General features: G+C 48.2%; 1 protein-coding gene across 4 annotated transcripts in view; it reads right to left on the bottom strand.

Moving 5' to 3' along the window:
* CUNH15orf52 (chromosome unknown C15orf52 homolog) overlaps positions 1 to 13,348 on the bottom strand; it is a 33,435-nt gene that overhangs the window by 12,952 nt on the left and 7,135 nt on the right. For 2 of the 4 annotated variants that reach the window (XM_017726293.1, XM_017726294.1), the window contains 6 exons: positions 12,216 to 12,329; positions 11,712 to 11,816; positions 10,928 to 10,990; positions 10,373 to 10,537; positions 7,036 to 7,185; positions 423 to 497 (listed from right to left, as the gene is read on the bottom strand). In XM_017726293.1, the coding sequence (XP_017581782.1) occupies positions 423 to 497; positions 7,036 to 7,185; positions 10,373 to 10,537; positions 10,928 to 10,990; positions 11,712 to 11,816; positions 12,216 to 12,329 (672 nt within the window). The remainder of the gene's footprint in view (positions 1 to 422; positions 498 to 7,035; positions 7,186 to 10,372; positions 10,538 to 10,927; positions 10,991 to 11,711; positions 11,817 to 12,215; positions 12,330 to 13,348) is intronic. The other 2 variants (XM_017726295.1, XM_017726296.1) reach the window with 1 other exon arrangement.

Below are 13,348 nucleotides of genomic sequence, written 5' to 3'. Positions count from 1 at the left end.
GCTGAAGCGAGGAGCTGTAGCTAATACAGCCTGAGCTTTTAAATCCAGAAGGAAATGGTTTTTGGGAGAGGAACCAGCCAAGGCTGTGCTGCCATAGGAGTGAGCATGTTACCCTTCCTAACATCCCTATGCCTGTGTGAAGGGCTCGAGCAGCCACGACAAGGTGTGGAAGTAGGCCCTGTCACCTTTCCAATGCTGCTTGCTGCAGGTGTGCAGCTGCTCAGCAAAGCTTTGGATGATGAGAGGGATGAACAGTGGGAGCCATGTCAGAGCACAACACTACTTCACAGAACTACAGGATGGTTTGGGTCCAAAGAGACCTCAAAGGTCATCTTTCTTTAGGGCTGTGGTGGGGAAGTACATTCTACTGGTTTCCTCTTCCAAGACAAGGGTCCCCACAAAGGGACCTGGGCCCCACTCACCTTCCGGCTGTGCTCACTTTCTGGGCCTCTGTCACTGTCTGATCTCCTCTTCTCTGCTGTTCTCCGCTCTTCTGCCTGCAAGAGAACGAACATAGGAATAATTTCAAGGATTAAGCAAGGATTCCTGGCAGGGGAATCAGTGCCTGAACCTATCCTGACCAGGACATGTAAAAACTGCTCAGAAACAATCAGCAAGGAGGAAGGATTCCTTCTGGGACCCCAAATCAAACAGATGTAGAAAAAAAAGGAGTCAGAAAGCAAGGGGTGTATGAGAAAAGCATTCCCACAGGTCCCTCCTTCTCCCAGGCTGGAAGCAGAGTGGTGTCTTGCATGGTCCTGTTTCTTTCCAAGGCAGACCAAGTTTCAGGTACCTTTCCAGATTTGGGCCATCTTAGGATTCCACTGTACAAGATCTGGGAACCTATCTGAAGTGCAGCTACAACCCAGCACTGTCAAACTAGGAGTGATTTTAATCCCTGACAAACATGGCATCCTTCTACCAGGGTCCATCCCTGCTCCCATGGGGTTTACCCATGCTGCTACCAGATTGGCAAGTTCTGCTCTGGTGTTGATATTTCCCTGCCTGGCAGGAGGTGACAATCAGCATCTGTTTCTTAGTGAGCTACAGACACCAAACATGGGCCAAGCCAGGGGTTCTCTGTCCCCACATGGGATGAATAATAGAGACAGAGCCATGTCAGAGGCCAGGATGGGATCGCAGTGGGTCTTAACAAAACAGTCTGCAGAGCATAAAGATCTTTTAGGAAAGGCTTCCTGCCTGGCTGGACAGTTACAGGGCCGGGGATGTGGGGAGCTGAGCTTGTCCTGCTGCCATTTTGCAGTGCCAAGCAGAACTGAAACACAAAGAGGAACGTGGCAGCACGAACTGCCAGCTCAGCCCTTCCAGAAAGCGGCAGCATGGCAGGGTCCAGCCCAGGCTGGAAACAGGACTTTTATTCCACGTATTCACCAGACACAGCTTTAGTTTTACAGGGAAACTTGGGATATCAGTCTTGAGACCTGCAGCTCTGTCTCCTAAGGCAGCTCCTGCTGGATGGACCTCATGGAATCATGCAGGGAATGAGCTGGGGACACATTTTTTGGAGGATTGCCCACACATGCTAAGTCTGAGGCAGGTGGGAAGTGTGGCCATACAGTTCATGGATTGTCATTGCACTTGGTGCATGACAGCTTCACTGGTCTGACTGGTAGCTTCAGTACAGATGGAGGTTTGTTCAAACAGATCCTTGGAAATAACAAGGAAAATGTTACCTATATTGTCCTGGGATTTCTCAGCAAAGATCTGGGAAAAATGCAGAGGGGTCTGTGCACAGAGAAGCTGCCCCTCACCATATCCTGCCTGTTGCGAAAGGGGATATGGTGAAAGATGACACTGGGCATTTATTTCAAAATGTTGCAGCGAAAACTTATATAACCAAAAATGCTCCTCCTGGACTCAAAGTCACCTGCTCTGGCAGCCCTGTTTGAAGAACCCTGTAGTGAGAGATTGAATGAGTCTCTGCAGTTCCAAACTGAGCATTTACAGAGAGATGAAACAACAGAAATCTGGAAAATTTGCTCTCCCGGAGCCCTGCATCCCAGTGGCTGTCCCATTTGGAATGCTCGCTCATCAGTGCCCACCACAAACCTGGGTCACAGGGACACTGCACAACCCTCCATGCTTCTACACCCTCACTCCAAGCCAGCTGCCTTTTGCCTTAGTCTCCTTCTATTTTTGCTTCTCAGAAGGCACTGTGGAAAATGGAGGAGACCACAAAAATGTAGTTCTTTTGTACCAGGAGAGCAGGTCTGAACTGTGCAGAGAACAGTCAGCTTGGCTCTTGTACTGGCTCAGGAGCAGAATTCCTGCTTTTCTGCTGCCCCAGAGCTGCTGTTCCCGTTACCACATATCCAGGCCAAGAGGGAGCAAAACATGTTTTTCTTTTCCTTCTTCCTCTCTGCCCCCCAAATTAAGAAAAATGTCATGGACATTATCATCACTAGTGTAACTGTTCCTGCAGAGCAGGAGGAGGACACAAAAGCCTGAAGCAGTCAAGGAAGATTATGATTGTTTATCCTGAGGTTTCTGCCAAGATTTCTGTTTCTCAGTCCAGAACGGCCCAGGGTGGGGCCCAGGGTGGGGCAGAGCCGGCTTCAAACCAGCCCTGGGATCCCAAATGCCTTCTGCCACTGGGTTTTTCTGAATTCCTGACATATTCCCAACTAATGTCACCATGCAGTGGTGACAGTACAGATGCCATTATCCAGCCAAGCACTCCAGAAGCTTTGACAGGCTTCCACACCTCAGGGCTAGTTCAATGCCTTATTTTTTGAAAGATAAGGACTATCAGATGAGTTAAACAAACCTTTTGGTACCCACTTCTCCAGGCACGTGTCAGCACCACAACTGGCATTTCTTCTGCTCGGAGATTTTTGTAGGAGCTTAAAGCTGTTTTTCTAGTGCTCAGATTCCCCACTGGGCAGGATTTTTGAAACTAGTACATGAGAGGATTTTTTTTTATAACTCTTTTGAAAAATCTGCCTCCTTAATTGTGCTGCCTGAAGGGAGCTCAAGACTTTTCAGCCACCCTCTCTGCCTCTTTTCCCCTCCCATCTGCAATGTAAAAGCAAGTGTTTCTCCTGCCACAGGTTTGATTCCTCTCCTCTGCAAGCACCAAGTCCGACTCCTCTGTGTTAGTCCCTGAAAGCAGCTTTTGTGTCTCTTGATTACAGTCATTTCTGATACACCATCCTGGGAAACTCTGTTAATAAAAGGACAATTTAAAAGCCCTGAAGCTCTATCAACTGCCCATTTAAAAGATGATTTGTAACCTGTTAATTAACCATTGTGCTCCACTGGTCCTGGGCTGCTGGCTCCCAGCTCTAATGTACTAATGAGCCTGAAACACTGCCAAAGCATGGAGTGGCTTTTTAGGGCTAAAAATGAAGGATTGTCTTCAGCCCTGCATGCAGGAGAGCCCTGAGGCAGGTTTAGGGGCAGCCAGGCAGAGGTGGGTCCCAGATGCGGCACCTCCAAGCCAGCAGCAGCACTGGAGGTCATGAAGCTGCACCAGAGTGATGAGCTCTGCAAGGAGACAGGATAATTTGGTCCCTTCAGCCCTCTGGGCTAACAGAGAGTGAAAGAGTCGTTCTACTTATGGCACTGGGGCTGTCTCAGAAAAGGAGATCATGACAGCAGCTTTTTTCCCTTGCATTTCCTCTTTGGCATCTCCTGCCCCAGCTGTGCTGCAGTCTGGGACTGAGAGCATGGGGTTAGCCAGAAGCACCACAGGCACCAAGAATGGGAGTCTTTTTCTTCTTTGGGTTTTTTTTTTGGTTTGGTTTTTTTGTTTGTTTGTTTGGTTGGTTGGTTGGTTTGGTTGGGTTTTTTTCTTTATTGAATTTCATCATGAATAAAAATAGAGAAAATGTGTGGTAACAAGGACACCCATCAAATACTTTAATAGGATAAATTTGACAAGTGCACAGAGGAGGAAGCAAATTTGACAGTGGCCAGGCTACTGGAGGGGGAGTGATGGATGTGATTCTTTCTCCTAGGCCTTTGTGGGAACCCCAAAAGAGCAGGGAACCAGTTGGGACACAAGGTAAAAAGGCCCAAAGGATGAACCATGCTGGGGTTAATGAAAAACTGAAAGTTAATCCTTGAATCAGGGGTCCCAGCTCAGGTCCTAATGTACAGCTACCCAGTCAACACCATTGACACCCCACCAGGCTCTCCAGCAGCCGATCGATTTGGGAATTAAAATGAAGCTTCTCTTTTAACAACTGATTAAAGGATAGAAAAGAAAAAGTGGCAAGAAAATGGTTTCCATGGCAGAAGATTAGCAGGAGTGTGCCACTGGAGCATGTGCTGCTCAACATGCTCATAAATGGTCTGGAAAAGGAGCTGAAGAGAGGGATGACAGTTTGCTGATGATACTAAATCATCCAGGGCAAAGAATGCAATTTGCCCAGAAAGAGCTGCAAAAGATCTCTTGACATTGAATGCGTGCATCATAAAATTACAGATGAAATTCAATATCAGTAATACAAAATAACTCATACAGAGAAAAATGCCCCTTCTTGTATACACACACAGAGTAATGAGTCCTGAGCTATGATTAACAGTCAGGAATGAAATTTTGGTGTTACTGTGACTAATTCTCTGAAAATGTTAGCTCAATTATTTAGAAAAAAAAAAGCAAAGAATATGCAAACTTGTTGGGAGAAGAATAGAGAACAAGCCAGAACATTGTTATGTTGCTGAGTACATCCAGGAGAGCCCGCAGCTGGAATACCATGTGCAGTTCTGGTCTGCTTGTACTGAAAGAATATGGTAAAAATAACAAAAGCACAAATGGGTGCTGCTGCCTGCTCCGAGGTCGCTCTTCCCCCTCCCCAAGACAAGCCAGGACTTGCCTCTGCCACGTGCTCCTTTGTTCCAATTGCGGGCAAAACCAAATGTAACTCAAACTCTTGAGCAGTGTCTGATTGGCCGGTCACCCCGGGTCCGCCCCCCATTCTCCCCTTTCCCCTTCTCCCAATAAAAGAAGGACCTGCAAGGGGGCCCACCCTCTTTGGCTTTGCATTCCTTCTGCGAGCATCTGTGTTTCTGTTTGAAAGCTTCTAAGTGCAGAATTGGGGAAACCAAAAGCTATATTTCTCCCTCTTTGCTTCTACTGGTGGTATCAGCTTTGCAGCTACCATTTGCCGCTTTTAGAGCTACTGAAATGCTGGATTGCCCGTACTACCTCTCTAGGCTGCCCGAGGCTTTCTAAGGCATTGAACTGCAAGCTTCTCCCAATAAAAGAAGGACCTGCAAGGGGGCCCACCCTCTTTGGCTTTGCATTCCTTCTGCGAGCATCTGTGTTTCTGTTTGAAAGCTTCTAAGTGCAGAATTGGGGAAACCAAAAGCTATATTTCTCCCTCTTTGCTTCTACTGGTGGTATCAGCTTTGCAGCTACCATTTGCCGCTTTTAGAGCTACTGAAATGCTGGATTGCCCGTACTACCTCTCTAGGCTGCCCGAGGCTTTCTAAGGCATTGAACTGCAAGCCTAGCCGGTAAAAAACTGTGAGTATTTCCACAAATGGGGACAATGAGAATGATCAGAAATAAAGAACTGTCCTAGCAGACAAGTCTAAATAGGGGGAATCTCGTAAGTTATGTGAGATAGCTGAAGGGAGACATGAAACAGGTCGATAAAATCATTTGGGAAGTGACCAGGGAATGATCTATTCACTGCTTCCCCTGACGAAGGAACAACAAAAGGAGCTGTCAGGGAACAAGGCTGAACCAGTCTGGGATTATAAACTTCTAGATTCTATGGCTTTAGCCACTGCAGTCTCAGGCCTGCCCTCATACACACTCTGAACCCAGATGCTTTGAGGGTGGTATGAGCAAGGCATTGCCAAAACCACATGTATGGATCCTCAGCCTCAAATTTCATATCCCATAATGAAACCAGATGAGAGATTACCTTTTCCAGGACAGTACATACACTTAAAAGAGGGCACAGGATCTAAAGCCAACATCCAGGCACTCTTCCTGCTGCTGTCTCCTAGTACAGCCCTAACCCCGATGACCTCAGAGACAAGCGTTTAAACAAACCCAGCAGAGAGCAGAACACACTCGGCCTGCACATTACAGAAGAACATTTGACAAGCTCAAGGGCAGGAACAGCACAGGCAGTCAGGTCATTCCCATTACATCCCGGAGTGCTGGCGATGCCTAGACTGAAACAGCGATGTCTGTCATGCAGACTTCTGAGGTTACCAGTGGCTCAATCAGGCAGCACGCTTGAGGTTTATGGCATTCAAAACACTGCTTGGCCACCATGAGAAAGGAGCACCTGGGCTCTTGGAACCTAGGTAAGCGCTGGGGAGGAGGAAAAGCTGAAGAAGAGCGTGGGTAGTAGCAGCAAATGGTTGGCACTATCCTAGAGAGGGGCTGCAGATGTCTCCCAGCATTCCTGGGTGTGTTTGGTAGCCACTCCAAGTGTTGTTTTCCTACACAGTCTTTGCTGACCCTGTTTGCTGCAGGCATTCTTCCTTATCTGTGAAAACTCCCAAAGAAGAAAATAGCACATGCCTCTGTGTGTGTAAAGAGGAAGGTATTTGTAAAGAAGTATTTGAAATATGTTTCAAAGATTAACAAAGCTCAGCCAGCTCACTCAGCAGGTGATGGCCAGGCACAGCAGGATGTGGTTCAGAAGCAGGTATTGCCCCGCTCTGTTAACGTTTAAGTCTTGCAGTGAGTCAGGAGGACACTGCTTCTGTCCCACTTTGCTGTGCGGCTCCAAAAAGAAGCTGGTAACAGAGGAGGTGAGATTCATGCCCCATATCTGGCAGCACTTTCATCAACCCTCCCAAAGCAGCATCTGTTTATGAACCCAGTGTGTTTAGGAGACTTCTAGCTTTAGCTAGGACCACAGGAGAGGGAAAAGATTGTGGCTTTCTTCCTTCACAGGGATGGAAGGCAGAGATACGGAGATAAGCTGCACACTATTTAACATACAGTGTCTCCCAACATCCTGTGGCTGGGCCCTCCTCATGCCAGCAGAAGAAGTGGATGCCATGGATAGGTTACAGGCTAGTCACTAGCACTGCACTTACCTTTTCCTTGTTATCCATGGTGATGGCAATCTGCATCCTCCTTCCCCTTCGGAAAGCCACCAAGTGATCCGTCTCCTCCTCACTCAGGTCCGGCACTCGGCCTGAGCCAGGGAAGCTCTCGGCGCGTTTCTCGCTGACGATCCTCTTGCCCTGGAAGGGAAAGGCTGAGTTAAGGACACCTCCATTAGCCCTCCTAGAGAGTAACCATCCCAAACTGCAAAGGATTTTGGGCTGGCAGAACAGAAAATGAGCCAAACAGTCCGTCCCGTTGGCTTATAAAGCTGCCACCCCACTCTAAGGGATCTGTGATATTACAGAGGTGTGTTTAGCTGAGCACAACGTGGGCATGGTGGGATTTACCCTGCTCAGATGATCTGCAGCATCAACACTGAGGGATGGTTTTATTTTAAGCTTGCATCTGTATCTTTGAAACAAACGTGAGGTTTTCCCCTCCCCACACAACATGTCCCAGTAAAATGTGAGGCTACCTTGGAGCATAAGCCTAGAAGGCAGAAGAGAAAGGGAACAGTGGGGTTCTTTCTCTCCAACCTTGCCCACATAGCAGTTACTCCCCTGAAGTGTATTAGCTCTTGATAATTCATCACTTCATAGTCATTTTGTGCTAGTATTTCTGGAATTATTTATTCAGCGGTGGAATACTTTAGAAAACTGATGTATAAACTCCTTAAGCAAGAGCAGTTTACCCCTCTCAGATATTATTTCCAGCTGTCTGTATCAGTGTCATGATTTCACTACATGGATTTACATCTGGTTCTTATTTTGTTAATGATCTTTGTTCCTGGCTGATGTCCTGCCAGTGCCCTCAGCCATCAATTCCACAAAATGAGCACATCTTTTGTACAAAAGGACATACTTTTCCTCATTTAAAAGTATCATCTTTCAGGTCAGTCATGTGCCTTTTTATTTTTGCCTTACAAGGAAATGAGAGACTTAATAAGTCATCCTCATCGTTATCTCTGATCTTTTTCTTTTCTCTTCATCCATATGAAGTCTGCTCAACTTCACCAGGGATCAAGGAACCTCAGCAGCTTCTCTCTCTAAAGGATGGCGCATTTTACTCTGTTTTCTACCTTGGGCTTCCACATTTACTGGAGTCTTGATTTAAAAAGGCACTCAAAATCTCCAAGGAAAATTCAGTGAAACTTGGGATCTTTTTGTTGCTACGAAATTGTTTTCAAAAACAAAGAGCTCACCCAGACCTCTGATTTGTAGAGAAGACTTGCAGTCAGGGCCTTTGCCATGACATGTGATACCAAGAAGCCTCACATTAGCCTCATCTTCCCTCAGCTCTGCCAGGAGTGCAGATGTTAGCATGGAGGGAGCCTTGCTGTGCACAGCCTCTGTCAGCATGACCTTTTTTACGGCTTCTCAGTCATCGAGCTTCCTAGCACATGATAAATGTTTTAGGAGACACTGGAGTATTTTCAGCAGCAGAACCTCAGTCTCTTGTTTATTCATCTTTCACATCTGTGTGATTTTGCTGTTTCAGCAGAGATAGTTCTTGAGTCAGCCTGATACAGGGGAGAGGAGTGGTCTCTGCTCTGCCTGTCCTGTCAGCCCCAGATGCACAGACACAGTGGGAACCTTGTTACACATTCCCTTGGGGATGGCCAGCTGTGCTTTTGGGTTCAGTAATCCTAGGCTGTACTGCTGAGGTTAGAGCCTGAACTGGAGACTGGCCTGGCTCTGCCTTACCCAGAGCACTGGTACGAGGTATTTGGCATTCTAGTTAATATAACTTTTTATTAAAAAAGTAAGCCCAGAGATGGTTTAGAAGGTAACAGCAAGCTATTAATCCACAAGTTGTACATCAAACATTTATTCATCTTAACTCAATAGCTGTTCCCTAGAGCTCTTCAGTGTTTAAGTGTTGGTGGCTCATCCTTTAGACACTTAACAGGGTCACAGATATGTCTTGCCAGGGAAGTCTGGCACTGGGAGGATGTTTGAAGGTGACTTCATCACTTGCTGTCTGAGGAAGTTCCTCCTGAGACCCAACACAGAGAACCTTGTGCCCAAACACCCTGAGCACAACAGAAACCTCAAAGAGCATCACTTGATTACAGGGAGGTGCACGTTCCCTGGGCCACTGGATGTTAAAAGGCACAGTGTGAAGGCTGGTGTGTTGGCAAAGCCTTTAAACCCTGCATGTATTGAACAGATGGCAAGGAAGACTCAGAGGAAATACAGGAAACAGCTATTTAACAGAGCTGTGGTAGCTAGACACATCCAGGCTGGGAGACCACCAGATTTTCTGTATAATACCCTTTGCCCTCCCTCCCTTTACCACTCCTTCCCTCCTTTGTTCCCTCTGTGCCTCCCCATTCTGCTCTGGCTAAGCTGCCTCACCTGAAGGCACATTCTGCTCAACATGCTGACATATGTCTTCTTTCCTTGTTTCCTATGTTAACAGTCTGGGTGATCTCCCAGCCTGCTTGTCCCACATTTGGAAATCCTGGTCCTTGGTGTCCCAGCTCCCAGAGTGAGAGATGTCTATGAGGAGAGTGTCCGTGCAGAGCCAACAGAGACAGAGAGAGCAGAGTGATGTCACAGCCACAGTTCCTGGCAGAGTCACCTCCTCCCCTCCACAGGGCTTGTCCTGGGTCATTCCCTGCCTGACAGAGATCTGGGACTCTGGCACCAGCTCTTTAGCTTAGTCAGAGAGACGTGCCCATCTCATGTCTGAGGCATGCCTCAGATTGCACAGGCAGTGTTAAAAATACTCATCCAAGGAGTGCCAGGAAAAAGAACATGGGAACAAAGGAAATCCCTGGACTTCTGTCCAGTTTGTGCAACTTTCCAGCAGGCTTTCCTTTGGGGCATCTTGCTTGACTATGATTTGGGTTATTGAGAATTGGATGTGAGTGGTTTTCTGCACAGCCCAGCAGCTCTGGTGCTGGGACCTTGCAGTGGTCACAGGAAGGATGGTGGTGCCTCATTTAGTCACGCCAGTGTCACCAAGCAAGTCCCTCTTTCCAGGCACAGCAACACAGTTTAACACCAGAGTGGCCCAGGAGGGCACTGATGTGACTGATCCCTCAGAAAGAGAACTGGCTACACATGGCTGGGTGGACAGTGCTGCTGAGGGGGTTAGCAAGGCCTGAGGGCTGACTCCTGGCAATCAGATACAGAGAGGGAAGCATGTGGCAGCTCTGAGGTTGTGCTGAAGAACTGTGAAATGAGAGGAAACAAACAGTAAGGGAACTATTCCCTTTGGATGTGGCATGCTGGGAGAAAGCTCAAGTGAGAGGCAGAACAGAAGCCCCTTTGTAAGTCAAGAGGCTGCAGAGTAAGAGGAATCCTCTTCCCTACTCACCTTTGCTTTGTTGTCCATGGTAACAGCCAGCTGCATCCTTTTCCCCATCCTGAATGTGAACATGTGATCTGCTTCCTCCTCCTCCTCGTCTTCCTCACTGCCAAGGCCGAACCCAGGGCTTGTAGGACAGGGGCTTCCCCATTTCTCACTCACCACCCTCTTGTCCTGGAAAATGAACCACTTCCATTAGCAAATCCAGGCCCTTGACTCGGGGATGTGATTCCCTTCCCCAAACACACCTGCACACAAGCGGGGAGGCAGCTACAGAACAGACAGCCCTTGCCCCCAGGAAGTTCTCTGTGCCCGGCACACTGCCGTGACATTCCTGGGGAACAAGGGACTTGTTGTCTGCTCAGCAGCAAAACCCACAAAGACAGCAGGGCTGAAAAATCCTTTGCACTTACAAATCTGACATTTCAGACTAAAATGCCAGAGTTATGGGAAAGAAATGTCATCCTCATCTCTTTCTGTAGCACTCTGAGTTAGCTTGGGAAAGCCTAAGTCCTGCTGGAGGTGGCCTTGGAAGCCAAGTGGATGGCTGAGGGCGGTGCTCACCATCGAGAGGGCTGGGCTATCTTGTCCATAGTGTTCAGTCTGGGTAATTGCATCTTTCAGGTCCTGTATGAGAGAAAAATGTGTGCAGCAGCGCACCCCGAGAGAGGCGAGGGCCGTGGCTGGGGTGGGAAGGGAGCAATGCACTGGCCTGGATCCAACAACCCGGAGTGCTGAAAGGAGGGTGGGCTGGCTCAGCAGGCTGCGCATGAGCTCTGGCAGAGGAGTTCACCAAGGGGTTAAGGCATGACTGGCTTCCCAAGCCCCAAGCTGCCGGGATGGGTGGACAGGGCTTATCAGATTTGGTCCAGTAAGGAAGGAAGCCTGGGACTCACAGCCTTTGGCCCAGGGCCACTTGCTTTGCTCACTCCCAAAGCCTAAGGAGATGATACGTTTTCCCAGCCTATGGCATTCTCAGAGGCATTCCTGATGCCTCCAGTGACACACACACACGCACAGCTGATACCCTCTGCCTACATATTTGCAGTGATGCTGACACCTGGGACCTGTCCAGGGCCAAGTGTACCTATTCATACATCCAGTCATCTGCCTATTATCTCTGTGTGCATGGGTAGAGGTGCCTGGGCATGGCTGGAAACATATGTGCAGCACCTAAAATCACTCTGTTCACACACCTCTGCAGAGTTTACCCACACTTTTCAGGGCTTAGGAGCTATTTCCTGTGCCTCAAAGAACTTTGCTGTGGATGGTCTCTCTCAGAAATGTCACTTTGCTGCAGTAGGACTGGAGTGAGAGCTGGCTGTGGTGAAGGAGAGGCACCACTTACGTTGTGAGCTTTGGTGATGGTAATAGTGAGCCCATCCTGCTTAGGCCTCCTGGAGGTAACAGCCATTCCCTCCTGTTCTGCTCGCTTTTTGTCCTCTTCTATTTCCTGGAACATAGATATCAGTTTATCACAAGCCTGTACCTGGATGCTGTTCATTTTCCTGTTTATTTCTGCTAAATGGACCCCCCTCCACCGCTAAGAGGGAGGGGACCACTTGTGTCCCATTTATGGGATGCAGACAAAGGAAGGTGGCAGTGGGAGAGGAGATGCTGTAGCAGTGAGGCAAGTGTCAGTGTCTGTTCTCCAAAGCAACTCAAGAGCTGTAGTTAAAGGCTAAGCTAAAGGCTGAGCTAAAGGCAGAGGTCTGCCTACCTGCTCTGAGTGTTTCCAATACAAACATAGCATCTATATAAAAGTCATTCTGACTGTGCTGACAATCTTCTTTACACTGTGAGTTGAGGACCCCAAATCAGAGCTGGGGAAGGTAAGGACCTGCAGACTCACCTGGTACCTACGTATCAGTGCTTCATTCTTTTTCCGCAAAGCCAAGATTTTCTTATCAAGTTCAACATCTTTCTGCTCTTTCTTCCTTAACACGGCATCATCCACAGCAGCATCCTGGAAACAGAAGGAGTAAAGCTCTTCTCAGTCATCATATCAACAGGATGAAACCTGCTCCTTCTGTCTGGACAGGGTGGGAAGTGAAAGAATCTTTCCCCACCACTTCTCCCTGACTTTCTCCTGACAGAATTGACCTTTCCTTTTCTTACAATTTTTGTTCAGCAATGAGGTAGTTTGAGCAAAGCGCTGCTGCCCCACTTTCATGGCTGTCAGTTGGCTCCAGAGTTAACACCCTGCTTATCTGCATGCAGTACATGACCCTCACCTTTGGGTGTTCTCGGGCACAGAGGAGGTGTGCTGGGCGTCAGACATCAGTGAGGGAAAGGCAGCAGAACCTGCTCATGGCACAGACCGCACCTCCTGCACCAGCCCATCTCTGCTGGCGTCCCCAGTGAGGGGTATCTGATCTAACAGCCTCTGCCAAGGGCTGCTCTGCCAGGACACAGGCACACAGGCACACATCTGTGTCCAGGTGGCGCAACAGGAACATTTAAACTGCCTCCACACATTCTCCTGCTGGACAATGGGATTTTTTCAAGATCTGTGGGAAAAGAAATGGCTTTTCCATTGCCATCCATCATCAGGTATGCGACAGGTGAGCAGATTGCCTGTGTAGGTGGATACACTTCCATGGGCATTTTGCAAGGCTGATTAAAGCCAAATTCAGTATTTATCTGAACAGAAGCTGTTCTGGGAGCACTAAATTGGCAGGTTTGCTGTTTACCGTGCGCTGGGGTGTTGGCTGCTGAGGGTGGGATCAAAGCGGTGCATGCCCTCAAACACACCCCTTTCATCTTCAGATTCTTTTGAAGGAGAACTGGCAGAGCTACCAGCTTGAGAAAAATTTTAAAATTCCTGCAGAGGTTGTATTTGTGCTCTTCTCTTTTCAAAGCAAAAAATGGAAAAGGCCTGTCAGGCTGTTCTCCCTCTGCCCATTTGTCAGCATTTTGTCTACGCTGCAAGAAGGCTAGTGCCGGGGGGAGGGGGTCTTTCCATTTCCAGCTGGAAACAAGTCA

Source organism: Corvus brachyrhynchos, unplaced genomic scaffold (genome assembly GCF_000691975.1).
Source record: "Corvus brachyrhynchos isolate BGI_N302 unplaced genomic scaffold, ASM69197v1 scaffold281, whole genome shotgun sequence".
NCBI classification, from domain to species: Eukaryota; Metazoa; Chordata; class Aves; order Passeriformes; family Corvidae; genus Corvus; species Corvus brachyrhynchos.
This window is presented reverse-complemented; position numbering and strand designations above follow the sequence as displayed.